General features: G+C 43.4%; 1 protein-coding gene across 1 annotated transcript in view; it reads right to left on the bottom strand.

Moving 5' to 3' along the window:
- Positions 1-3922: 3922 nt before the first annotated feature.
- LAG3 (lymphocyte activating 3) overlaps positions 3923-27653 on the bottom strand; it is a 38281-nt gene continuing 14550 nt past the window's right edge. Inside the window, exons 4-8 of the mRNA XM_089661721.1 lie at positions 21892-22137; positions 18843-19097; positions 14588-14839; positions 10512-10633; positions 3923-4179 (exon numbers count right to left, since the gene is read on the bottom strand). Coding sequence (XP_089517847.1) covers positions 4096-4179; positions 10512-10633; positions 14588-14839; positions 18843-19097; positions 21892-22137 — 959 coding nt within the window. The 3' untranslated portion in view covers positions 3923-4095. The remainder of the gene's footprint in view (positions 4180-10511; positions 10634-14587; positions 14840-18842; positions 19098-21891; positions 22138-27653) is intronic.

The following is a 27653-nucleotide window of genomic DNA, read 5'->3' as shown; positions in this document are numbered from 1 at the left end:
CTCACTTAAATATAAAATGTTAATAGAATTTCAAGGGAGGCAATGTTAGCCTGTCAGGCTTTATATTCTGCACATTGCACAGGAAGCTGGCTGACAGGAGGGGAGAGTGTAGGGAGGATCTTGTCAGTGTGCTGCTGCTCCTTTTCCATCCAATCACAGGCTTGACATAATTGTGGTCAGACCCCACCTGTGTTGTCTAATGGCCATGAATTTAGCTGTTTTCCTTCACTTTTACTTGAAACTTCCTCGCCTGCTAAACACATCTAATATTTATCCTGGCATTCACATTTTGCACATTTTGCACATGGATGCCCCTGCTTGTTAAAGCGTATAAATAGCCAAAGCATTTTTTTTTTTTAGTTTTGGATATAGTAGAAAAGGTTTCAAAGCCCTATCAAGTTGTGTTCTCTTTGGGAGATTTCCCTTCATTTCCTGTCTTGCCCGACACAACAGGAAGTGAATACAAATCTCCCCAAAGTAATTTCAGAACATATTTCCCCACTGGAAGATTTTTCCCTCAGTTCTTGGTCATAAAAGCTCTGAAATTTTGGATTTCCTTTTATTTTCTGTCTCGTTGATAATGGTCACCAGGACAAGTACAGGGGTGAATCTCTCCACAGGGACACAGAAACATATTTCACGTACAGGTGGAATGGAGATTTTGGATGTGAATCCTCAACTGATAGAAAAGTGGTCCTTAACTGAGCCAAATGGCTTAGGTTTGACATGTTTCAGCAAAATGGGAACCCCAATAGACAGGGGTCACCAAAATTGAAAAGTCCACATGTAGTAATTTTGGATTTTCCTTCGTTTTCTGTCTCGGTGATAATGGTCACCAGGACAAGTACAGGGGTGAACCTCTCCATAGGGACACAGAAAAAAAATGCACGTACGGGTGGGATGGAGATTTTGGATGCAAATCATCAACCAATAGACAAGTGGTCCTTAACTGAGCCAAATGGCTTAGGTTTGACAGGTTTCAGCAAAATGGGAACCCCAATATAGACGGGTCACCAAAATTGAAAAGTCCACATGTAGTAATTTTGAATTTTCCTTAATTTTCTGTCTCGTTGATAATGGTCACCAGGACAAGTACAGGGGTGAATCTCTCCACAGGGACACAGAAACATATTTCACGTACAGGTGGAATGGAGATTTTGGATGCAAATCGTCAACCAATAGAAAAGTGGTCCTTAACTGAGCCAAATGGCTTAGGTTTGACAGGTTTCAGCAAAATGGGAACCTCAATATAGACAGGGGTCACCAAAATTGAAAAGTCCACATGTAGTTCAGCCAGGAGACGTGCCAAAAAACATTCTTAGAGTCCAAAGGTCTTTTTTTGATTCTGTTAATGACAAATAGAAAAAAAAGGCATCCAACACATTTTGGGGGCCCCTCTGATGATGGTAGAATCCATCAGTGGGAGTCTGTACAGACACAGTCAGCAAGATCCTGCAATCCTTCCTAGAATCCCTACATAAATACTGTTGCGCTGGACTGTACCAAAACCACACATACAGTATCTCCCAGAAGTGAATCCACCCCTCATGTTTTTGTAAATATTTGATTCTATCCTTTCATGTGACAACACTGAAGAAATGACACTTTGCTACAATGTGATGTAGTCAGTGTACAGTTTGTATAACATGTAAATTTGCTGCCCCCTCAAAATAACTCAACACACGGCCATTAATGTCTAAACCGCTGGCAGCAGAAGTGAGTCCACCCCTAAGTGACAAGGTCCAAATTGGGCCCAAAGTGTCAATATTTTGTGTGGCCGCCATTATTTTCCAGCATTGCCTTAACCCTCTTGGGCATGGAGGTCACCAGAGCTTCACAGGTTACCACTGAAGTCCTCTTCCTCTCCTCCATGATGACATCATGGAGCTGGTGGATGTTGGAGACCTTGCGCTCCTCCACCTTCCGTTTGAGGATGACCCACAGATGCACAATAGGGTTTAGGTCTGGAGACATGCTTGGCCAGTCCATCACCTTTACCCTCAGCTTCTTTAGCAACGCAGTGGTCATCGTGGAGGTGTGTTTGGGGTCGTTATCATGTAGGAGGGAAGGGATCATGCTCTGCTTCAGTATGTCACAGTACATGTTGGCATTCATGGTTCCCTCAATGAACTGTAGCTCCCCAGTGCCAGCAGCTCTCATGCAGCCCCAGACCATGACACTCCCACCACCACGTTTGACTGTAGGCAACACACACTTGTCTTTGTACTCCTCACCTGGTTGCCGCCACACACGCTTGACACCATCTGAACCAAATCAGTTGATCTTGGTGTCATCAGACCACAGGACATGGTTCCAGTAATCCATGTCCTTAGTCTGCTTGTCTTCAGCAAACTGTTTGCGGGTTTTCTTATGCATCATCTTTAGAAGAGGCTTCCTTCTGGGATGACAGCCATGCAGACCAATTTGATGCAGTGTGCGGTGTATGGTCTGAGCACTGACAGGCTGACCCCCCACCCCTACAACCTCTGCAGCAATGCTGGCAGCATTTATACGTCTATTTCCCAAAGACAACCTCTGGATATGATGCTGAGCACGTCCACGCAACTTCGGTCAACCATGGCAAGGTCTTTTCTGAGTGGAACTTGTCCTGTTAAACCACTGTATGGTCTTGGCCACCGTGCTGCAGCTCAGTTTCCAGGTCTTGGCAATCTTCTTATAGCCTCGGCCATCTTTATATAGAGCAATTCTTTTTTTCAAATCCTCAGAGAGTTCTTTGCCATGAGGTGCCATGCTGAACTTCCAGTGACCAGTAAGAGAGAGTGAGAGCGATAACACCAAATTGAACATACTTGCTCTCCATTTACACCTGAGACCTTGTAACACTAAGGAGTCACATGACACCGGGGAGGGAAAATGGCTAATTGGGCCCAATTTGGACATTGTCATTTAGGGGTGGACTCACTTTTGCTTCCAGCAGTTTAGACATGAATGGCGGTGTGTTGTGTTATTTTGAGAGGACAGCAAATTTACATGTTATACAAGCTGTACACTGTCTACATCACATTGTAGCAAAGTGTCATTTCTTCAGTGTTGTCACATGAAAAGATAGAATCAGAGATTTGCAAAAATGTGAGGGGTGGACTCACTTCTGGGAGATACTGTATATATATATATATATATATACACACACACACATTGCATACAGTCTGGGACAGGGGTGGACTGACAACTCATGGGGCCCACGGGCAATAGGGGATCATGGGGCCCCTGTGCCCTCGCCCACACCTAAAAAAACCTATGAAAAAGCCAGTGAATGGTACCAGGGGCATCTCATGGGGCCCCCTACTGACCCCGGGCCACTCGGGCACTGACCCCGTGCCCGAGTGCTCTAATGGTCAGTCCGCCCCTGGTCTGGGCGAGGGGGGACTCACTTCTGGGAGATACTGTATATATATATATATATATATATATATATATACACACACACACATTGTATACAGTCTGGGACAGGGGTGGACTGACAACTCATGGGGCCCACGGGCAATAGGGGATCATGGGGCCCCTGTGCCCTCGCCCACACCTAAAAAAACCTATGAAAAAGCCAGTGAATGGTACCAGGGGCATCTCATGGGGCCCCCTACTGACCCCGGGCCACTCGGGCACTGACCCCGTGCCCGAGTGCTCTAATGGTCAGTCCGCCCCTGGTCTGGGCGAGGGGGGACTCACTTCTGGGAGATACTATATATATATATATATATATATATATATACACACACACATTGTATACAGTCTGGGAGGGGGGGGGACTCACTTCTGGGAGATACTGTAGGTAAACAACGTAGAATTTTTTCACTAGCTCATTTTCAGGGTTTCCTGAAGACATTTCAGACCGTTTGCACGTTTTGCCTGGCATTGCACTTTAAGGTACACTATATATACAAAACACACATGAACTGAAACATTGTAGAAAAATAAATGTACAATATTTAATATAAAAAATAGTACGGCCATCAAATATCTCAGTCTTTGCAAAGTGCCTCCACAGTGTAAACAAGATTTATGAAGTAGACGTTCTCAGGAACAGCGCTTGTTCTGTTTAAGAGGTCGACAGCAAAGGTGGTGGCAGAACACGAATCAATCACCCACGGAGATGTTTTTCAGGTGCGGAGTTGGGAGACTGGTAAGCGCTGCCAGAGCGGCTAGATGAGACAGACGCCTCTATAAGAAAGAGGAAAAAGAAGTGAGCACATAGAAGCTGGTGAGGTACAAAACTTCCATAACCCCTCGCCCTCCAGAGGATTCCCCCCCTTCCTGACCAGGCCATTTTTTGCGTTACGGCACTGCGTTACTTTAACTGACAATTGCGCGGTCATGCAACGCTGCACCCAATGAAATTTACATTGTTTCTTTCCCCTCAAATGGAGCTTTCTTTTGGTGGTATTTGATGCAATTTTATTTTTTTGCGCTATAAACAAAAAAAGACCGACAATGTTGGGAAAAAAAATTTTTGCTTTTAACCACTTGCCTACCAGGCACTTATACCCCCTTCCTTACCAGGCCAATTTTCAGCTTTCAGCGCTGCCGCACTTTGATTGACAATTGCGCGGTCATGCAACATTGTACCCATATGAAATTTTGATCATTTTTTTCTCACAAATAGAGCTTTCTTTTGGTGGTATTTAATCGCCACTGGGCGCTTTACTTTTTGCGCTATAAATTAAAAAAAGTGCAAAAAATTTGAAAAAAAAAAAAAAGTTTATTTGTTTCTTTTATAAAATTTTTCAAACAGGTATTTTTTCTCCTTCACTGATTTGCGTTGATGAGGCGGCACTGATGGGCACTGATAGGCGGCACTGATGGGCACTGATAGGCAGCACTAAAGGGCACTGATAGGCAGTACTAATGAGGTGGCACGGATAGGCGGCACTGATAGACAGCACTAATTAGGGGTCACGGATAGGCGGCACTGATATGCAGCACTGATAGGCGGCACTGATAGGTGACACTGATGATGGGTACTGATAGACGGCACTGACTGGCATCACTTCTGGGCACTGACTGGCGGCACTGACTGGCACAACCCCTGGGCACTGACTGGTGGCACTGACTGGCAGCACTGGTGGGTGGCACTGGTGGGTGGCACTGGTGGACAGCACTGGTGGGTGGGCACAGGTGGGTGGCACTGGTGGGCACAGGTGGGTGGCGCTGGTGGGCACAGGTGGGTGGGCACAGGTGGGTGGCACTGCTGGGCACATGTAGGTGGCACTGCTGGGCACAGGTAGGTGGCACTGCAGAGTGGCACAGGTGGGGGCACTGCTGGGCACAGGTGGGGGCACTGCTGGGCACAGGTGGGGGCACTGCTGGGAATGGGTGGGCGGGGCTAGTGGGCGCACAGCTGATCGGAACTTGCGGGGGTCACTGCTGGGCACCGATCATCAGGGCACTGATCATCAGTGCCCTGATGATCGGTGCCGATCCCCGCTCTGACAACTGCCGGTTCTCGGCAGTACTTTCCTCACGATCTGACAGCGTGAGGAAAGTGCAGCCGAGAACCGGCACTTGCATTTTCCTGTGATCAGCGTGTCATTGGACACCGCTGATCACGTGGTAAAAGGCCGGTGGGATCGGCCTTTCACCACATCTCGTGATCAGCTGTGTCCGTAGGACACAGCGATCACGGAGATCGCCGGGTGCGCGCCCCCTGGGGCGCGCAGGAGAGCGCGTTCTGGGAGGACGTCATATGACGTCCACTCAGAACTGGCCGGCCGCGGTGAAGCCGTCATTCGGCTATGCGCGGTCGGCAAGTGGTTAAACACGTGCAGTAAAAAAATTTAAAAAATTTAATTCTGCTCCATGTGTTTGTTGAAAAAAAATTCCCAATACGTGTAAATTAATTGGTTTATGTGAAAGTTATAGCGTCTACAAATGGCGGTGTATATACTGGGCTTTTTTTTTTATTATTATTATTAGTAATGGAGGCGATCAGCGACTTATTTTGACACTAGGGAGGAACTGACTTGGTGTCGCTGACATCCCCAGTGACACCAATACAGTGATCAGTGCTAATAAAAAGCACTGACACTGTACTAATAACACTGGGCAGGAAGGGGTTAACTTGTGGGCGATCAAAGGGTTAACTGTGTGCTGTGTGTCTGTTTTACTATGGGGGCGGGGGGTGTATTTCACTGTAAGCACATTGCTTTGTATGGCTCTGCTATGCAGAGCTGATAGGGGAGAGATGTGTGTTGCTTATGCTCAGGTCTCTCCCCCGTCGGTGATACTCGGCGATCACCAGGTCCCGGCAGGGAATCACCGTCTGGAACCCGGTGACTGACAGCAGAGGCCGCGAATGGTGGCGCAGGTAGGGCACACGCGCGTCCCTACCTGGAAATGCAAAATCACGTATATATACATGTGATTTTGTGCACCTGTGCTGCCCTGTAGCAGTATTTCTGCTATAGGGAGGCCCAGAAGTAGCTAATGACACCTTTAAGGGCTCATGCGCACACCCATACGAAATTTGCCAGTTTTGGAAACTAAATGGAAATTAATTTCACTGAGGCTGTTGGAACCCACAAGGATTTACAGTGATTTATGGCCGTGGGGACACCTCGTTTGGCCACGGGATTGTGGGTCATCCATTGGTGGACACTGTCCGGCACTGTCAGGTTCGGAACATCCATGTCTGTAAGCAGCTTCTTCTCTGGAAGTTATTAATTATGATCATCTTGCATAGTCCTAATAAATCTTGCATGTTGTTCATCTCTTGGGCTCTGTTTATGGCACTCATGCACCTGGAATGGCGCTCCTTGCTGATCTTTCAAGGTAATTTTGTGCCACCGCTGACTACAGATTGATGTTTACATCTCTCCCCTGGCTCTGAATGTGTTATCCATTAGGTAGTGGCAGGTGGAAGTGCAGGACGACTGAAGATTGAGGTCTGTTATAGTACTCTCAGAATCTATGCCAGGCCTTCCAGAACTCCTACTGCCAGAATCCCTGCCAAAACCTCCAATGGTACTCACAAAATCCCTGCCAAGACGTCCAATGGTACTCACAAAATCCCTGCCAAGACCTCCAATGGTACTCACAAAATCCCTGCCAAAGACGTCCATTTGTACTTTCAGAATCCCTGCTAAGACCTCCTATGGTATTTTCAGAATCCCTGCCAAGACCTCCAATGGTACTTTCATAATCCCTGCCAAGACCTTCAATGGTACTTTCAGAATTCCTGCCAAGACCTCCAATGGTACTCACAAAAATCCCTGCCAAGACCTCCAATTGTACTTTCAGAATCCCTGCCAAGACCTCCAATGGTACTTTCAGAATCCCTGCCAAGATGTCCAATGGTACTTTCATAATCCCTACCAAGACCTCCAATGGTACTTTCAGAATCCCTGCCAAGATGTCCAATGGTACTTTCAGAATCCCTTCCAAGACCTCCAATGGTACTCACAAAAATCCCTGCCAAGACCTTCAATGGTACTTTCAGAATCCCTGCCAAGACCTCCAATGGTACTTTCAGAATCCCTGCCAATACCTCCAATGGTACTTTCAGAATTCCTGTCAAGACCTCCAATGGTACTTTCAGAATCCCTGCCAAGATGTCCAATGGTACTTTCATAATCCCTGCCAAGACCTCCAATGCTACTTTCAGAATTCCTGCCAAGACCACCAATGGTACTTTCAGAATCCCTGCCAATACTTCCAATGGTACTCACAAAATCCCTGCCAAAACTTCCAATGGTACTCAAAAAAGTCCCTGCCAGGCCTTCCATAGTCCTCAGTAACGACACTGGGTATGTCCTCTGAACAGAAGGGTATTTAGGCTCCAGCCTTTGAAGTGGCCGGAGCTGTGTCTTCTCGCCAACTACCAGAGAGCTAAAGCACTATAATGCTTACCTGCCATAAGACTGTTTGTTGTCTGACTACTCTCTTTCTTGCTGTCTGCCTAAAAACCTCTGCTTGTCCTGACTGCTCTCTCATCTGCCATCTTCCTCGACCTCTGCCTAGACCTGGTTACTCTGTTGTCTGCAGCCCTGGATACAATCTCTGCACTGTAACCTCTCTGTTCCAGCAACCCCCTTGGTAGGGCCATTCTGAGGGCAGCAATTTGATGTCAGTTTGCAGCAAGGTAAATTGGGTCCAATAGGGTTCCCAGCTCATCTCAACAGTAAGGAGCTCTTGTGAAGACCAACTGTCACTTAGATTCCACGCCTCAGGAGAGCCCATGTCACGTGCCAGGGGATAAAAAGTGCATTCTGAGCTTGTGCCGCCACCACGACTTATTTAGCGACTTATTTAGAGCCTGGGGAAATGTAGACATCAACAATGTGTAGGCCACGGCGGCAGCACAGGTCATTCTGCATTGCACCACTGCTGCTTATGTATTGTTTAAGTTTACATCTCGCCCCGGCACTGAATGACTAGGCAAGCATGTAGGCAGGGGCAGTCTGCTTCCTCTACTGTAGATGACACCCTACAAGTGTGGCATCACACCCTGGAGAGGAAGTCAGGGGAAAATTGGTTTCCTGGAGATAGCTTTCTGGTTGGCTGCCCTGAATGACTAGGCAAGCATGTAGAAGCAGAAGCAGTCTGCTTCCTCCACTGTAGATGGCATCCAACCAGAGTGGCATCATAGCCTGGAGAGGAAGTCAGGGGAAACTTGGTTTCCTGGAGATAACTTTCTGGTTAGCTGCCCTGAATGACTAGGCAAGCATGTAGAGGCAGAAGCAGTCTGCTTCCTCCACTGTAGATGGCATCCAACCAGAGTGGCATCACAGCCTGGAGAGGAAGTTAGGGGAAACTTGGTTTCCTAGAGATAGCTTTCTGGTTGGCTGCCCTGAATGACTAGGCAAGCATGTAAAAGCAGGAGCAGTCTGCTTCCTCCACTGTAGATGGCACCCGACCAAAGTGGCATCACAGCCTGGAGAGGAAGTCAGGGGAAACTTGGTTTCCTGGAGATATCTTTCTGGTTGGCTGCCCTGAATGACTAGCCAAGCATGTAGGCAAGGGCAGCCTGTATCCTCCACTGTAGGTTTATTTGTAGTTTCCTGGTTCCCGGAGATAGCTTTCTGGTTGGCTGTGCTGGATCCAGGAGACCCTTGGTGGCCATCTTGGGTCAGCAGAATCTTTTTAAGTCCCTGCTCCCCAGGATTTGGTGCGTAATTGCAGGTGAGTAGTGTAGGGACAGGTACCCCATCTGTCATGGACAGTACTAGCAGCAGGGAAAAGTTCCAGACAAGGAAAGCGTAGGGTTCACAACTTCTTTGGACTCCAGATTTCCTGATTGGGCACGAGGCAGCCAGGCCGCATTCTCCCTCTCCTAACAGGCGCCGTCAGATCGTCTGAAACCTGCTGTTGGAAATCATGAGTGTTCCCGGTTGGATGGTCTTCCCACCGGGTTTGTTGTGAACTATCTTGCCTTACTTCAATATAATTTCTTTACATAGCACCCAGACTGTGTGTGTTCTTGCTGCCGCACCAAGCTGCACCCACCTATACCCACCAAAGCCTATATGACCATGTTCATTTACAAGCATGCAAACGTTCACACAAATGTTTACATGCATGTTGCATCAAATACGGTCAAAATCGGACCACAGACACAGAAGGCTCTAGATTAGATTTCTTCAGCTCAACTCTGTGAAGGAATATAAGCTCAACAGCAGGGGCGGACTGACAACTCATGGGGCCAATAGGGGATCATGGGGCCCCTGTGTCCTTGCCCAAACTCAAAAAAGCCTATGAAAAAGGTACCAGGGGCATCTCATGGGGCCCCCTAATGACCCCGGGCCCTCTGGCAGTGCCCGAGTTTCCAAATGGTCAGTCCGCCCCTGCTCAACAGAATACTGTACAAAACTGCAGCATTCCGATCTGTATAAAACTGTGCACAGTACGAACCTGAACGCACCGCATTATACATGTGCAGGAGCAAAAGTCTGTTTACTATACGTTCACTCACCGGCCACTGTATTAGGTCCACCTGTTCAATTGCTGGGTAACACAAATCGCTAGTCAGCCAATCACATGGCAGAAACTCAATGCATTTAGGCACAAGGTGAAGACTACTTCATGAAGTTCAAACCGAGCATCAGAATGGGGAAGAAAAGGGATTTAAGCGACTTTGAACGTGGCACGGGTGTCGGTGCCAGATGGGCCAGTCTTATTATTTCAAAACCTGCTGATCTCCTGGGATTTTCACACACAACCATCTCTAGGGTTTACAGAGAACGGTCTCGAAAAAGAGAAAATATGCAGTGAGTGGCAGTTGCGTGGAGGAAAATGCCTTGCTGATGTCAGAGGAGAATGGGCAGACTGGTTGGAGATGATAGAAATGTCAATATGGACCAACATCTCTGAGGGATGTTTCCAACACCTTGTGGAATCTACACCATGAAGAATGAAGGCAAAAGGGGGTCCAACTCGGTACTAGCAAGGTGGACCTAATAAAGTGGCCGGTGATGGTAATTCCCAGAATTCCCGTGGTGAAGCATCATGGTGGTGAGTGTAGATGGACAGCGGACTGAAAGATGAACACAAAAACATACCCGTCGGTTTTGGATGGAGATGCCTGCAATCACCATAAGGCCCAGGATCAGTAGAAGGCACAGCAGGAAGACGACGTAGGTCTGCCATGAAGACAAGGAACCAAACTCAGCAGTCTGGGCGGCTGAAAGAGGAAGAAGGTACAGAAAATCGGTAACTGAGGATAATACTCGGCTAAGCATTGTGTTTGTTTGCCGGAACACGGCCGTTTTGTCATTATTATCAGCACTTGGTCCTGCCAAGCTGTGACTGCTAGGCATGTGCAGAACAAACAGATTTGTTTTGTTTAGTTTTGGATCGATTCTTTAAGTTACTCATTTAATTTTGTTTTTTTGTGTCATTTCAGTTATTGATTTTTAACGGGATTCAAATTTATCCAATGGATTCTAAGTATTTGAATTGAATTCGAATAGAAAATATCGAACCGATCCAAATTCATTGTGAAGAATAGCTGGTTCTATTCTATTCGAAATTTTAATTTCGGAAGATGGCTATATTCAATTTTTTTTTTCTATTCTATCCTATTTTTTTCTGTTCTGTTCTATTCTATTCTATTCTTTTGTATTCTGTTATTTCTATTTTATTATTTCCTGTTCTTTTCTTTTCTATTCTGTTATTTCTATTTTAATATTTTCTGTTCTTTTCTATTCTGTTATTTCTATTTTAATATTTTCTGTTCTTTTCTATTCTGTTATTTCTATTTTATTATTTCCCGTTCTTTTCTTTTCTATTCTGTTATTTCTATTTTATTATTTCCCGTTCTTTTCTTTTCTATTCTGTTATTTCTATTTTATTATTTCCCGTTCTTTTCTTTTCTGTTCTGTTATTTCTATTTTATTATTTCCTGTTCTTTTCTTTTCTATTCTGTTATTTCTATTTTATTATTTCCTTTTCTTTTCTTTTCTATTCTGTTATTTCTATTTTAATATTTCCTGTTCTTTTCTTTCATATACTATTATTTTCTTTTATATTATATTCTTTTATATTATATTGCTTTCTATGCTATTATTTTATATTCTGTTTTATTCTATTCTATTCAAAATGGATGCAAAAAGAGCCAAAAGAGGAAGACAAAATTAAGGCAAAGAGAGTCGGTGGAAGAAGACAAAATGAAGGCAGGCAGATCCAACAGAGGAAAACAAAATAGAGGACAGAGAAGCTGACAAAGGAAAAGAAAATAGAGACAAGGATCTGAAAGTGGAAGATCAAGTACAGGCAGAAGTTCAAAAAGACAAAATGGAGGTAAAAAGACCCAACAGAGGAAGACAAAATAAAGGTGGGAAAAATGGTAGAGGACAAAAAATGGAGACAGGAGGAGGTGACAGACGAAGACATATGGAGGCAGAAAGAGTCAGTAGAGGAGGACAATATGAAGGCAAAATACCCAACAGAGGAAAACAAAATGGATGATACTGGAGCTGAAAAAGGAAGACAAAATAGAAACAAAAATGGAAGCAAAAAGAGCCAACAGAGTAAAATGAAGAGGAGGCAGAGCGACTCAGTAGAAAAAGATAAAATGAAGGCAGGAAAATTCAACAGAGGAAAACAAAATAGTGCACAGAGAAGCTGACAAAGGAAAACAAAATGGAGACAGAAGAATCCAGAAGAGGAAGACAAAATGGCGGCAAAAAGACTCAACAAGGCAAAATAGAGGTAGGAAGAGACAGCAGAGAGACAAAAATAGTATGAAGAAATGGCAGAGAAAGAAAAAAGGAGTCTGAAGAAGGCTGCAGAGGAAGACAAAATAGTCAAAATAGAAAGCAAAATGAAGGTAGAAAGACCCAACAGAAGAAGACAAGATGGAGGCAAAAAGAGCCGTTAGAGGAAGAAAATATGAAAGCAGATAGACCCAAGAGAGGAAAACAATATGGAGGATAGTGGAGTTGAAAGGGGAGAAAGAAGAATCTAGCAGAAGAAGACAAAATGGAGGCAAAAAGAGGCAGTAGAGAAAGACAATATGAAGGCAGAAAGACCCAACAGAGGATATCAAAATGGAGGCATAAAGACTCAGCATAGCAAGACAAAATGGAGGATAGTGGAGTTGGAAAAGGAAGATGAAACAGGAACAGAAAAATCCAGCAGAGAGAGACAAAATGGAAGCAAAAAGAGCCAATAGAAGAAGATAAAATGGAGGCAGAGACAGTCGTTGGAAGAACACAAAATGAAGGCAGGCAGATTCAACAGAGGAAAACATACTGTGAATAGAGACAGAAGAATCCGAAAGCAAAAAATAAAATAGAGGCAGAAAGAGACAGTTGAAAAAGACAAAATGGAGATTAAAAAACCAACAGAGGAAGACAAAAAAGGTGGAAAAATTGAGGTAAAAAGACTCAACAGGGGAAAACAAAATAAAGGTGGAAAAAATGGCAGAGGACAAAAAACAGAAACAGAAGGAGGTGGCAGAGGAAGACAAAATGGAGGCAGAAAAAGTCGGAGAGGAGGACAATATGTAGGCAAAAAAACCCAACAGAGGAAAACAAAATGGAGGATAGTGGAGCTGGAAAAGAAAGAGAAAATGGAGACAGAAGATTCCAGCAGAAGAAGACTAAATGGAGGCGAAAAGAGACAGTAGAGGCAGACAATATGGAGGCAAAAACAGAGGAAATCAAAATGGAGGATAACGAAGCTGGCAAAGGAAGACACAAGAATCCATCCAGCAGGGGAAGACAAATGTGTGTTTGCACAAGGGATTTCTGAAAAGAAAAGAAAGATGGAATGGAGACAGTAGAATCCAGCAGAGAGAGACAAAATGGAAGCAAAAAGAGCCAACAGAGTAAAACAAATGGATGAGACAGTTGAAAAATAAAAAAGAAGGCTGAAGGAGGTGGACAAAATGAAGCCAGAAAGAGCCAAAAGAGAAAGCAAAATGTAGGTAGAAAAACCCAACAGAGGAAAACAAAATGGAGGCAGAATTATATGGCAGAAGAAGACAATATGAAGGAAGAAAGACCCAAGAGAAGAAGAAAAATTGAAGGATAGGGAAACTGGAAAGGGGAGACAAAATGTAGACAGAAGAATCCAGTAGAAGAAGACAAAATGGAGGCAGAGAGAACAGTTAGAGGAAGACAATATAAAAGCAGATAGACCCAATAGAGGAAAACAAAATGGATGATATTGGAGCTGGAAAAGGAAGAGAAAATGGAGACTGAAGAATCCAGCAGAAGAAGACTAAATGGAGGCAAAAAGAGCCAGTAGAGGAAGACAATATGAAGGCAGAAACAGAGGAAATCAAAATTGAGGATAGCAAAGCTGGCAAAGGAAGACACAAGAATCCATCCAGCAGGGGAAGACAAAATGGATTCAGAAAGACAGTAGAGAAATACAAACTAGAGGTAAGGAAGAGACGGCGGAGGAATACAAAATGGAGGTTGGAAGAACTGGCAGAGGAACAAGTCATGAGACAGAAGGAGATGGCAGAGGAAGACAAAATGAAGGCAGAAAGACTCAGCAGATGAAGACAGAATGAGGGATAGAAGAGATGACAACAGGAGACACAACAGAGAGAGAAGAATCCAGCAGAAGAAGGCAAAACTGAGTCAAAAAGAGCCAACAGAGGAAGACAACATGAAGTCGAAAAGAGTCAGACCAGGAAAGCAAAATAGAATCAGAAGGATCTGGCAGAGACAAAACTGTAGACAACGAAGTCAGCAAAAGGAAAAAGAGGAGTCAGAAGGAGCCAGCAAAGGAAAAGAAAATGGAAGCACTGAATTGAAGAGGCACTGTCACCATGCCCATTCGGGACACAGCGAGACTGTGTTTGCAGAGGGGATTCCTGACTCAATTGGCAGTGCTCCCTTGGGGGTACTTCCACCATTGCATCCAGCACTGGAGAGGTGTGGGAATGCTGGCAAGTTGAATATCAGTGGTGGAGGTAGGTCTTTCAAAGACACTTTTTTCCCCGATTGGGCTTGGTTACAGTAAGTAACAGCCAGAGTCCGATCCATCTCTGATAAAATCTGTTGTTCTTATCAGTCCTCACAATTTGGAGAACAAATACCATATGGATACTCTTTGGGTGTATAACCAATTATGATGTTGATTCCAGTAATCTATAGAATACATGTAATGTGATATTTACCATGTACATACAGCCAGTGCTCAGCTTTTCCCAGAATCCCATTCTTCCCTTGAACAGAACAGACCCAGATCCCAGAGTCCTCTCTGTGGACGGCAGGTAGGTTCAGGACGGCTCCTCTTCTCACATTCTGATGCCGTGTGGAGTTTAGAGGTCCTGTCCATTCATACCGCTCACCTTCAGCTGCACCGGTGACATTACAGGCCAATCTCAGGGAAGAGCCCTCTTTTGAGAAGGTCGGTCCTGAAGGAAACACTGCAGAGACCAGAGAAGAACATCATCTAGATTATTGTACAAAATGTAGAAATTATTTTCAACTGTAAAAATTAAATGTTTACTTTTAGCTGTCATAAGTATTGACCAGGGGCGGACTGACCATTTGGAAACTCGGGCACTGCCCGAGGGCCCGGGGTCAGTAGGGGGCCCCATGAGATGCCCCTGGTACCTTTTTCATAGGCTTTTTTGAGTTTGGGCAAGGACACAGGGGCCCCATGATCCCCTATTGCCCAGGGGCCCCATGAGTTGTCAGTCCGCCCCTGGTATTGACTGTGCCTGTCCTTCTAGGAATTTTGAGGGTTCCCACCCTTATTTCGGTGGTTCAGCTCTGTTACATTCCCCATAATTATTAATAAAGAAAAATCCATCAGAGGTGGTGGGAATGCTTAATAATGGCCACAGCTGTTGTGGAGACCTGGGAAGGCAGGGAGAAGACCTACATAGGGAGTAAGATAGCTGGCTTCTACAGAGGCAGTAGTAGGGATTTGCTTCCTGGACTTGGCACCCCCTGCTTTCCACTGTGAGAAGGTCTCCAGCTGCAGAGAACCCTGGAGAAGCTACATAATTGCGGCTCTCTACTATGGAATTTATGGGAGTCACTCTCAACCAGGGTTCTGTGGAACCCTAGGGATCCTCCAGGGTTGGTTTGGGGTTCCTTGAGCTGTGGCTAACTGACCTCCCATCTGACGGTGCCTGCATGGTTCCAAGTCCAGCAGCATGAGTGCAAGGGTGTCATTCTAGCCACCCTTCCCACTTACCACCAAAAGACTAATCTTACCCGGGGTTCCCTCAGATCTGAAAATTATTTCAAGGGTTCCTCTAGGGTAAAAAAAAAAGGTTGTGAAAGGCTTCTCTAGGGGATGACAGGGCTGGTTGGAGTTTACAAGGTACAGCTCCAGACAGGACTGGAGGAGGATCTGGGTGGTGCAGACAAATCACTGCAGTGAGATAGCAAGCAGGGTCACCATAAAAAATTCTGAGGACCCCAAACAGCCTCCCTGCCTTGGTGTGCACATTACATTCCTGTAGGCAAGACTGCTGATATAGGCAGTACTGTAGCCAATCAGCCAGCAGATGGACCTGGACCTGCCTGCACCACACCATCAGCCCTGCCAACATGTTGGTTGTGAATAAGGACCCATTCACACACACCATTCATGATGGGCTACGCTGAGGCTGCAATGCATAGATGAGGTATTTTGCCCTATGAAGTGAATTGACACAATTGCAGCGCAATGGCGTGAGCTGAGAAAAAGTACTTTTTTCCAGTGTGTGTTGTAACGCAAACGATGGAATCGCAACACTGTTGCAGTTAATGCAGCCTAGTGAAATGTCAATTGGAACTTTTCAATAAAGTTGCAAAAAAAAGAAAGTGAATAGTGCAATGCACCCCCACTGTGCAAACATCGGCACTGTTCCTCCCACCACCATAGGCCATGCGCGGATGTTGATGTGAAGGAGCTTATTCTGAAGTTGGGGGTGCAGCTGGGACTTTCCTTTGCCCACTAGGGAGATTTCCCATCACTTCCTGTCCGGGAGACATAATAGGAAGTCAGAGGGAATCTCCCCAAAGAAAAGAAAATCCCAGTGGACATTTGTCATTGGGATAGGTGTCCCCATCATACTACTGACAACACAAAAAATGTGGATTTCCCACCACTTGGGAGTCTATGTATTAATTGTTGACTGTGATGATGTCTTGAGCATTTACACGGGCGCCATGAATGTCTGCCATTTTGTTTGTAATATGAATATCTTCTATGAGCGGCATCTAGTGGCCATAATACGGTATTTTCTTTCGATTGAGTTATTTCAGGAAAATACCACATTAGGGCCACTAGATGGCGCTAACGATCATAGGAGATAATCATATTACCAAAAGTATGGTGAAAGTTCATGATAACCCTGGGAAAGCTTAAGACAGGGAACGTCTTATACATAAACCCTTTACTGTCTGAGTGACAATGGTCACCAGCACAAGTAGAAACGGTGAATGTCACCAGTGGGGACATGGACAGCAATCAAAACCTGACAGAGGAAGCGGATAGAATGGAATGAATCCAACACTAGTTCAATTCAAAGTGGAGCCTGTTAGTCTCAATAGCTCTGATTAAGCAAGTCTTAGACATAAAGGGGGTTGTCAGGACTCTGTCCTCGGCAGAGGTGTTAGGAGACCGGGCACCTCTGCCAGTACCTTGCATGGCCGCAGAAGTTCACAGCGGCTCAGATTTGGAGGCAAACGGCCTATATAAGGAAGCCCTGCATTACCCTCAGGTGCTGGTTGATCTCTGGCTCCCTAGTACCTTTGTTCCCTTGCTATGTCTGCTCCGATCCCCACCTGGCACCCAACCTTGGCTCAAACTGGTTCTCCTGTGATCCTCTGTTCTCTGGAAGACCTGCATACCTCGCACAGGCGCCCCCTGCCTGCAGACCCCATCTCAGCGCATCAGCCGTGCTTCTGGTTGCTCCTGGGTGGACCACCAAACAAGCACTCACACAGGCGACCTGTGCTACTCTGGGCCTGACTCCTGATGTCCCACCTTCAGGGGAGTCTGGAACTTAGCCGCAAGGGAAGCCCTCTCTCCACTGGCCTCTGTCACCAGGTACGTGATAGGGGTTTCCAAATACACCTTGAGCAAAATCCAGGAGATAAAGGAAACAAATGTGCCTTAACAATAGTTTTTAGAGTTTATAAATATTGATTTCATGATAGGAATACAAACGGAAAACCAATAAAAAAAGCTGTCTGGGGGTTCAAAAGCTTTTTTGTTAGCCAGCTGCTAAAGCCTGCTTAGAAGGAATGGAAGTTTGACATTTGAACCCACCAAACCCCGGCATGTTCATCTCAATCAGCCATGATGAAGGGAGTACCTTGCATTCCCGAAATGCGTTTTTTTTTTAAATTTGAACCCACCAAACCCTGGCATTTTCATCTCAATCAGTCATGATGAAAGGAGTTCCTTGCATTCCCAAAATGCTTTGTTTTTTTTTTAAATTTGAACCCACCAAACCCTGGCATTTTCATCTCAATCAGCCATGATGAACGGAGTTCCTTGCATTCCCGAAACACGTTGTTTTTTTTTTAAATTTGAACTCACCAAACCCTGGCATTTTCATCTCAATCAACCATGATGAAGGGAGTACCTTGCGTTCCCGAAACACATTGATTTTTTTTTTACATTTGAACCCACCAAACCCCGGCATTTTCATCTCAATCAGCCATGATGAAGGGAGTACCATGCATTCCTGAAAAGCGTTGTTTTTTTTTTCAAATTTGAACCCACCAACCTTGGCATTTTCATCTCAATCAGCCATGCTGGAGGGAGTACCTTGCATTCCCAAAACGCGTTGGTTTTTTTTTTAAATTTGAACCCACCAAACCCCGGCATGTTCATCTCAATCAGCCATGATGAAGGGAGTACCTTGCATTCCCGAAATGCGTTTTTTTTTTTAGATTGGAACCCACCAAACCCCGGCATTTTCATCTCAATCAGCCATGATGAAGGGAGTACCTGGCGTTCCCGAAACACATTGTTTTTTTTTTTTACATTTGAACCCACCAAACCCCGGCATTTTTATCTCAATCAGCCATGATGAAGGGAGTACCCTGCGTTCCCGAAACACGTTGGATTTTTATTATAAAATTTGAACCCGCCAAACCCCGGCATGTTCATCTCAATCAGCCATGATGAAGGGAGTACCTTGCATTCCTGAAACGTGTTGGATTTTTATTATAAAATTTGAACCCACCAAACCCCAGAATGTTCATCTCAATCAGCCATGATGAAGGGAGTACCCTGCATTCCCGAAACGCGTTGGCTTTTATTATAAAATAAGTATTTCTGTACTCTAAAAACCACCGGTGTGGTCCTCTCTTCTCCACCAGCCTGACAGAGGTTATAGAAACATCAATCATTCTATGTCCTTTTGTCTACAGATACACTTTCATGGAAACAAAATAGCAATGGGTAACCCGACTGACCTTGGATGACTTTTAGGGTGATGTGCCTGGTCATCAGCTGACTTCTGTAAGTGATGTCACATCTGTAGGTTCCAGCGTCCTCTGGGGTCACGTGGCGGAGTGTCAGGACTTGGTGGTCACCACTGATGTAGCCGGTGGCTTTGCTCCATTGCACACTTAGTGGCCACTCTACGGGGACTTCGGTGACATTACAGGGAAGTCCTACCTGAGAACCGACGGGGGCGTACAGAGAGATCCGGGGAGGTCCAGACACACCTAAAGGAGGCAGACGCAGATAATCAATAAAGAGTACAAAACTATAATGGTTCGGGGTCAGTTCTCTTTTAGGTTTTTACACTTTTAACCCTTTGTTTTATATCGATTTCTTTTTTGCTATGTGTCTACAATTTGAGTTTTACAAATAATTAAGTAATTTAATTTAAACATTTAACTGAGGGTACACCGGTGACATAAGATTCCCAGAGCACACTGAGTTTCCTAAAGAGAGGCTACGGCAGAAGTTGTTTGCCTTCAGATGCTCTCTCCCTGATTGAACTTCCATGAGGGTCCATCTGGAAAGATGGCCGCTTAGGGAGGGAGTTACTGCTGTGTGTGTGTAAATGTCAGCTTGAACTACAGTGCTCTGTAAATGGACTTTTTCTTTCATCAGAGCAGCTAAGAAGAGACAGGTTAACATGTGAGGGGCATGCAGCTATTCACCTGGAACAAAACCTAAGAAATATTTTTTTTTTACTTGAGCATATTAGTTGAAAAAAAGTAAATAAAATAATAATAATAAAAAATAAATATATATATGTACACACCCTCCAAATCATGTGATTCAGGTGCTCCAATCCCCTCCATGGACACAGGTGTATACAATCAAGCCCCTAGGCATGCAGATGGCTTCTACAAACATTGGTGAAAGAATGGGTCGCTCTCAGGAGCTCAGTGACTCCAAGCGTGGTCCCGTGATAGGTGGCCACCTGGGCAATAGGTCCACCCGTGACATTTCCTGGCTACTAAATATTCCATGTTAATTTTTATTTTATGGTTTAAGGACTGTCTACTTGTGATTTTTTTTTTTTTCGGGGGGGGGGTGCTTGCGCAGCATTTCGTATTTTTATGTGCTGATTTATTAAGTTTTCCTCTAATATAATCACATGGGGCCAACTGTATAAAATGTATGGGACACCAATCTGCAGCCACATGATACCTTTTCATGGTCCAAGTTGCTTGTCCATTTGGCAAATAGGGACAAGGTGAGTGAATGAATACATGGACACCCTGGGATTGATCAGCTATGACGCTGCAAGCTGAAGTAGCAATGTACAAACCTTAAAAAAATATTCATCCCCCTTGAAATGTTCCCCATCTTGTCATGTTACAACCAAAAACGTAAACGTATTTATTGGGATTTTATGACCAACACAAAGTGGCGCATAATTGTGAAGTGGAAGGAAAATGATAAATGGTTTTCAAAATTTTTTTACAAATAAATCCATTAAAAGTGTGGCGGCATTTGTATTCAGCCCCCGGAGTCAATATTTTGTAGGACCCCCTTTTTCTGCAATTTCAGCTGCAAGTCTTTTTGGGGATGTCTCTTTGCACATCTAGAGAGGGACATTTCTGCCCATTCTTCTTTGCAGAATTCCTCAAGCTCTGTCAGATTGGATGGAGAGCGTCTGGGAACAGCAATTTTCAGGTCTGGCCACAGATTCTCCATTGGATTTGGGTCTGGACTGTGACTGGGCCATTCTAACACATGAAGATGCTTTGAGCTAAACCATTCCATTGTAGCTCTGGCTGGATGTTTCAGGTCGTTGTCCTGCTGGAAGGGGAACCTCCGCCCCGATCTCAAGTCTTTTTCAGACTCTAACAGGTTTTCTTCTAAGATTGCCCTGTATTTGGCTCCATCCATCTTCCCATCAACTCTGACCAGCTTCCCTGTCCCTGCTGAAGAAAAGCATCCCCACAACATGATTCTGCCACCACCATGTTTCATGGTGGGGATGGTGTGTTCAGGGTGATGTGCAGTGTTAATTTTCCCCCACACATAGAGTTTTCCTTTTAGGCCAAAAAGTTCAATTTTGGTCTCCTCTGACCAGATCCCCTTCTTCCACATGTTTGCTGTGTCCCCCACATGGCTTCTCACAAACTGCAAACAGGACTTCTTATGGCTGTCTTCCAACAATGGCTTTCTTCTTGCCACTCTTCCATAAAGCCCAGATTTGTGGAGTGCACGACTAATAGTTGTCCTGTGAACAGATTCTCCCACCTGAGATGTGTATTTCTGCAGCTCCTCCAGAGTTCCCATGGGCCTCTTGGCTGCTTCTCTGATGAATGTTCTCCTTGTCCGGCCTGTCAGTTTAGGTGGACAGCCATGTCTTGGTAGGTTGGCAGTTGTGCCATGCTCTTTCCATTTTCGGATGATGGATTGAACAGTGCTCTGTGAGATGGTCAAACCTTGGGATATTTTTTATAGCCTAACCCTGCTTTAAACTTCTCTACAACTTTATCCCTGACCTGTCTGGTGTGTTCCTTGGCCTTTATATGCTGTTTGTTCACTAATGTTCTCTAACAAACCTCTGAGGGCTTCACAGAACAGCTGTATTTATACTGAGATCACATGACACACAGGGGGACTCCATTCACTAATTAGGTGACTTCTGAAGGCAATTGGTTGCACTAGATTTTAGTTAGGGGTATCAGAGTAAAGGGGGTGGAATACACTACACTTTTCAGATATTTATTTTTAAAAAATTTTGAAAACCATTTCTCATTTTCCTTCCACTTCGCAATGATGTGCCACTTTGTGTCGGTCTATCACATCAAATCCCAATAAAAGACATTGAAGTTTTTGGTAGTAAAATGACAAAACGGGGAAAATTTCAAGGGGTGTGAAGACTTTTTCAAGGCACTGTATGAGCCCAACATTACAAGGTAAGGCAAACAAACAGCAGAGGCAACAGAATTAAACTCATACCTAAATATAAAAACCTAAAAATAAAACAACAAACACATCTGATCTCCTACGATGCCTTTAAGCGATGAATTCAGCGTCACTTACTGAGTACTCTGAGCATCAGACCGGCTCTCCCACCATCGGCCTCACAGGTCCACTCGCCCCGGTCAGCCTGGGTCAGCCTGCGGATGTACAGCGTGGGACCGGCTTTTGAAATTCTTTCCGATGGGAAGACGGACACCCCGCCGTGGGACCAGCGATAGGAGAACAGAGATTTATTCGGGTCGGTGACGGCACATGTGAGGTTAACAGCGCCATTCTCCGGGAGGAGTCCGGACGAGGACTGCGTGACTGCAAGAGAAGAACGATCGGCTCAGGACAAAAGAAAGAAGAGATTCCATTTTGCCAAAATCATCCGAAAGAACCCCACTGCTCAGATTAAAGAGGAACTCCACTTTTGTTGAAAATAACCCCCTTCCCCCCCGGACGATCTCTATACATTGGATTTTACTACACTTTGTTGCAGATTCCTACCTTTTGTTCTTCTGAAGAAATAGCTGTTTCTCTGTCCGTGTGCGGAGTGAATCTTTATAGGAGCGACTTTATAATGATCAGTCAGCTGCTGCTCTCTAATGAGGAAAGTGGCAGGGTCTGCATCCCTCTAGATGTGATTTCCCTTTGGGAGTATCTTACCAAAAAATTACATTTCTGTTGCTGGGGATGCCCAAAATCTGACTTGTATCTTAGTGCAGACTTCTGGGAAAATCAGTGAGCCAATCACGCTTGAGATTTCTGAGGGGCATTCTGTATGCTATCTGTGTACAGAACGCCCCCAGGTCGTAATATTGCATTTTATAGAAAATTACAGCAGCTGCAGATTGAAAAGGACAGGGAATTGTTAACAGCATTCAATTACAGGGCTGTCGATAGAGGGGCCCAGGACAGCAGAGGGGCCCAGGCAGTTGGGTGAAACAGATGTGGGTAGGGAGGGAGATCCGCACAGTGGGGGGGGGGGGGGGCAATTACTGGAACCGATCCCCTGTATGGCTTTCTCCACAGGAGCCGAAAGCTGGCCTCTTCTCCCCCGCCTGCTGGCTTTCAGCTGCTGCAGAGTCATACAGGGGATCAGTTCCAGTAATTGCCCCCCCACCGCACCCATCACCCTCCCTGTGCACCATGCGTTTCCCACTGCTGCCCAGGCCCCCTGTGTGCCCCCACCCCCCGCAGTGCTGCCGGATTCCCTCCTCTCCTTCCCACCGGCAGCTGCCAGCACACAATAGGATCCTTCAGGATGGAGAGTGGACGATGGATTCAGTAAATTCATAAATAAGAGGGACAGGAGGGCCCTGCTCCTGGGAGCTTACAGTGTAAGAGGGAGGGGCATTATATACATGATTTATATCTATATAAACAACAACAAAAAATGTTTTGCTTGAAAATGTGCTCTTGGGTTTTCATTTTCTGAATAAACTAAAAATAAAATTATATAAACAATATATCTGTATAAAGAACAAAAAAAAATTTTTTTTTACTTGAAAATGTGTTTTCATTTTGTTTTTGTTTTTTTTTTGCAGATCAGGGACACTACCATTTTTCTGTAATGTGCAGCAACACTTACTACCCGTGTCGCTGTAATGCAGTGCCAATAATTCTGGCACCCCGATGGACTTGGCAGTCCATTCCAACATGACGCACATTAAGACATGACGCAACATGCATGTAACATATGTAACAAATAAAATTATATAAACAATATATATCTGTATAAACAACAAAAAAAAAAATGTTTTTTTACTTGAAAATGTGTTTTAATTTTTTTTTTTGCAGCTCAGGAACACTACTACTTTTCTGTGCAGCAACACTTACTACATGTGTTGCTGAAGTGCCAATAATTCTGGCACCCCGATGGACCTGGCAGTCCATTCGAATAACTTGTCTCCCCCAACACGACGCGTGTTAAGACACGACGCAGCATGCATGTAACATATGTAACAAATAAAATTATATAAACAATATATATCTGTATAAACAACAAAATTTGGTTTTTTTTTGCTTGAAAATGTACTCTTTGGTTTTCATTTTGTGAATAAATTAAAAATAAAATTATATAAACAATATATATCTGTATAAAGAACAAAAAAAATGTTTTTTTACTTGAAAATGTATTCTTGGGCTTTAATTTTCTGAATAAACTAAAAATAAAATTATATAAACAATATATATTTGTATAAACAACAAAAGTTTTTTTTACTTGAAAATATGTTTTAATTTTTTGTTTTGCAGATCAGGGACTCTACTACTTTTCTGTACAGCAACACTTACTACATGTGTCGCTGTAATGCAGTGCCAGTAATTCTGGCACCCCGATGGACCTGGCAGTCCATTCGAACAATTTGTCTCCCCCAACACGACGCATGTTAAGACATGACGCAACATGCATGTAACATATGTAACAAATAAAATTATATAAACAATATATATCTATGTAAACAACAAAAAAAAATTTTTTTTTTATTTGAAAATGTGCTCTTGGGCTTTGATTTTCTGAATAAACTAAAAATAAAATTATATAAACAATATATATCTGTATAAACAACAACAAAAAATGTTTTTTACTTGAAATTGTATTCTTGGGCTTTAATTTTCTGAATAAACTAAAAATAAAATTATATAAACAATATATATCTGTATAAACAACAACAAAAAATGTTTTTTACTTGAAATTGTATTCTTGGGCTTTAATTTTCTGAATAAACTAAAAATAAAATTATATAAACAATATATATCTGTATAAACAACAAAAAAACTATTTTTTTTACTTGAAAATATGTTTTAATTTTTTTTTTTGCAAATCAGGGACACTACTACTTCTCTGTGCAGAAACATTTACTACATGTGTCGCTGTAATGCAGTGCCAATAATTTTGGCACCCCGATGAACCTGGCAGTCTATTCGAATAACTTGTCTCCCCCAGCACGACGTGTGTTAAGGCACGACGCAACATGCATGTAACATATGTAACAAATAAAAAAAAAAGTTTTTAACTTGAAAATGTATTTTTAGGTTTTCCATTTGTGAATAAACTAAAAATAAAATTATATAAAAGATATATATCTGTATAAACAACAAAATAAGTTTTTGCTTGAAAATGTACTCTTGGGTTTTCATTTTCTGAACAAACTAAAAATAAAATTATATAAACAATATATATCTGTATAAACAACAAAAAAAATGTTTTTTTACTTGAAAATGTATTCTTGGGCTTTAATTTTCTGAATAAACTTTAAATAAAATTATTTAAAAGATATATATCTGTATAAACAACAAAAAAAATTTTTTTGCTTGAAAATGTACTCTTGGGTTTTCATTTTCTAAATAAACTAAAAATAAAATTCTATAAACGATATATATCTGTATAAACAACAAAAAAATTATTATTTTTTTACTTGAAAATGTACTCTTGGATTTTCATTTTCTGAATAAACTAAAAATAAATGTGTCGCAGTAATGCAGTGCCAATAATTCTGGCACCCTGATGGACCTGGCAGTCTATTCGAATAACTTGCCTCCCCCAACACGACACGTGTTAAGGCATGACGCAACATGCGTGTAACATATGGCAGGCTGGTATGATTTGGCCTTTATACAGCACCAACCTATCACAGGATCCCTTCTTGATCCATATTCACACACATACAGTACAATGGATACATTGTATCAAAGTAACAATGACCCTTGTGGTATATCTCTGTGCGCTTTTTATTTTTTGCGCTATAAACAAAAAATATTTTTGACTTTTTGCTATAAAAGTGCAGTAAAAAATTTTTAAAAATGTAAATTTCGTCATAAATTTAGGTCAAAATGTATTCTGCTTCATGCTTTTGCTAAAAAAAAAATCCCAATATGTGTAAATTAATTGGTTTATGTGAAAGTTATAGCGACAATTTTGAAAAAAAACAAAACAATATTTTTGACTTTTTGCTATAAAACACGTCCAGTAAAAATTTTTTATTTCGTCATAAATATAGACCAAAATGTATTCTGCTCCGTGTCTTTGCTAAAAAAAAAATCCCAATACGTGTAAATTAATTGGTTTATCTGAAAGTTATAGCAACAATTTCTAAAAAAAAAAAAAATATTTTTGACTTTTTGCTGTAAAACATGTGCAGTAAAAATTAAAAAAAAAAAAAAAGTAAAAAATCAAATTTCATTATAAATTTAGGCCAACATTTTTTGGCCTAAATTTATGCCGAAATTAGATTTTTTTAATTTTCATTACTGGACATGTTTAATAGCAAAAAGTCAAAAATATTGTTTGTTTTTTTTCAAAATAGTCGCTATAACTTTCGGATAAACCAATTAATTTACACGTATTGTGATTTTTTTTTCTAGCAAAGGCATGTAGCAGAATACATTTTGACCTAAATTTACATTTTTAAAAAAATTTTACTGCACGTACATTTTGGCCGAAATTTATGACAAAATAAATTTTTTGGATGGATACATTGTATCAAAGTGACGATGACCCTCGTGGTATATCTCTGACTTGTAGGAGGGGGATCAGACCAACTCCATGGTGGGAACTGAACCCAAGACCCCTGAGCTGCAAGGTGGGAGTGATAAGCATCTCTCAGAAAGTGTTCCCCCCTCCCCCGCCTCTATTTTTTCCTCTCCCCTCTCTTATTCACTTTCTTACAGCCCCCCCCCCCCCCCCCTCCATTTCTCATCTAAAACATTTTTAGTTTATTCCTTTGACAAAAGGGAAATTGTGAAGCACCCCCCCCCCCCCCCCCTCCAGCGTCAGGGACCCCCGTCCCCTGCCAAATCTTTGATGTCTCCTTGCATCACGCAGTTTCCGCAATCCCCCCCCCGTGTGAGTCAGTGGAGCCCCCAACACACATCTGACAATAACAGGATGTGGGTGTCGGGGGGGGGGGCAGCGAGGAGACATCTGTCGCGTCGCGTGCCTGCGTCTGATCTCCGATGCTATTATTATCGGTGACTAGTGTAGCACCAGCCTAGGCTGTGGTGATGTACAGCAGATGGTAGAGATGACTGTAGAGGACGGTGGAGGGGCCGGATGGCTCAGTGTTTCCAATGCGTTTCCCCGGCTTCTTTCAGTATCGGATGAATCCTGCACCGCGCTCTCTACATCCCACAGTAATGCGCCCCTGCCCACTGAGCCAGCTGTCACAGACGTACGCGTGCGCCATTGCACGGCGTGGGTCTCAGGACGCAAAGGATCGAAATTCTTCTGTCTATATATAACTTATTTAAAGGGTCTGCCCACCCCAAAAAGGGATATGTCAGTGTTAGGTTCATGCTGGAGAGGTTAAGGGGCTCATTCACACGAGACGCACAGTGTTTTAGCCTGCAGGATGGCACCCATCTTTCCTGGGCGGTGTTGACCCGTTTGCACACGTAAGCATTAAAAAAATCCAAACGGGTCAACACCACCCGGCAAAATGGGCGCCAGCCTGCAGGCTAAAACACTGTGCGTCTCGTGTGAATGAGCCCCTTAACCTCTCCAGCATTTAGCATGACCCTAAAACCCCGCCCCGCCTCCCGGCTTCTGAAACGCTTAAAGGGCCAGGAGGCGCCAGCGCCAAGATGAAATTGACGTCCTTTTTTTCCCCACGAATAGAGCTTTCTTTCGGTGGTATTTGATCGCCTGTGCGCTCTTTATTTTTTGCGCTATAAACAAAAAATATTTTTGACTTTTTGCTATAAAACGTGCATTAAAAAATTTTAAAAAAAGGAAATTTCATCATAAATTTAGGTCAAAATGTATTCTGCTACATGCCTTTGCTAAAAAAAAATCCCAGTATGTGTAAATTATTGGTTTATGTGAAAGTTATAGCGACAAT

Source organism: Staurois parvus, unplaced genomic scaffold, assembly GCF_062004578.1.
Source record: "Staurois parvus isolate SC_StPar_1 unplaced genomic scaffold, SC_StPar_1.0 ptg001376l, whole genome shotgun sequence".
Taxonomy (NCBI): domain Eukaryota; kingdom Metazoa; phylum Chordata; class Amphibia; order Anura; family Ranidae; genus Staurois; species Staurois parvus.
Note: the sequence above shows the minus strand (reverse complement) of the source record. Positions and strands in the feature narration are given on the sequence as shown.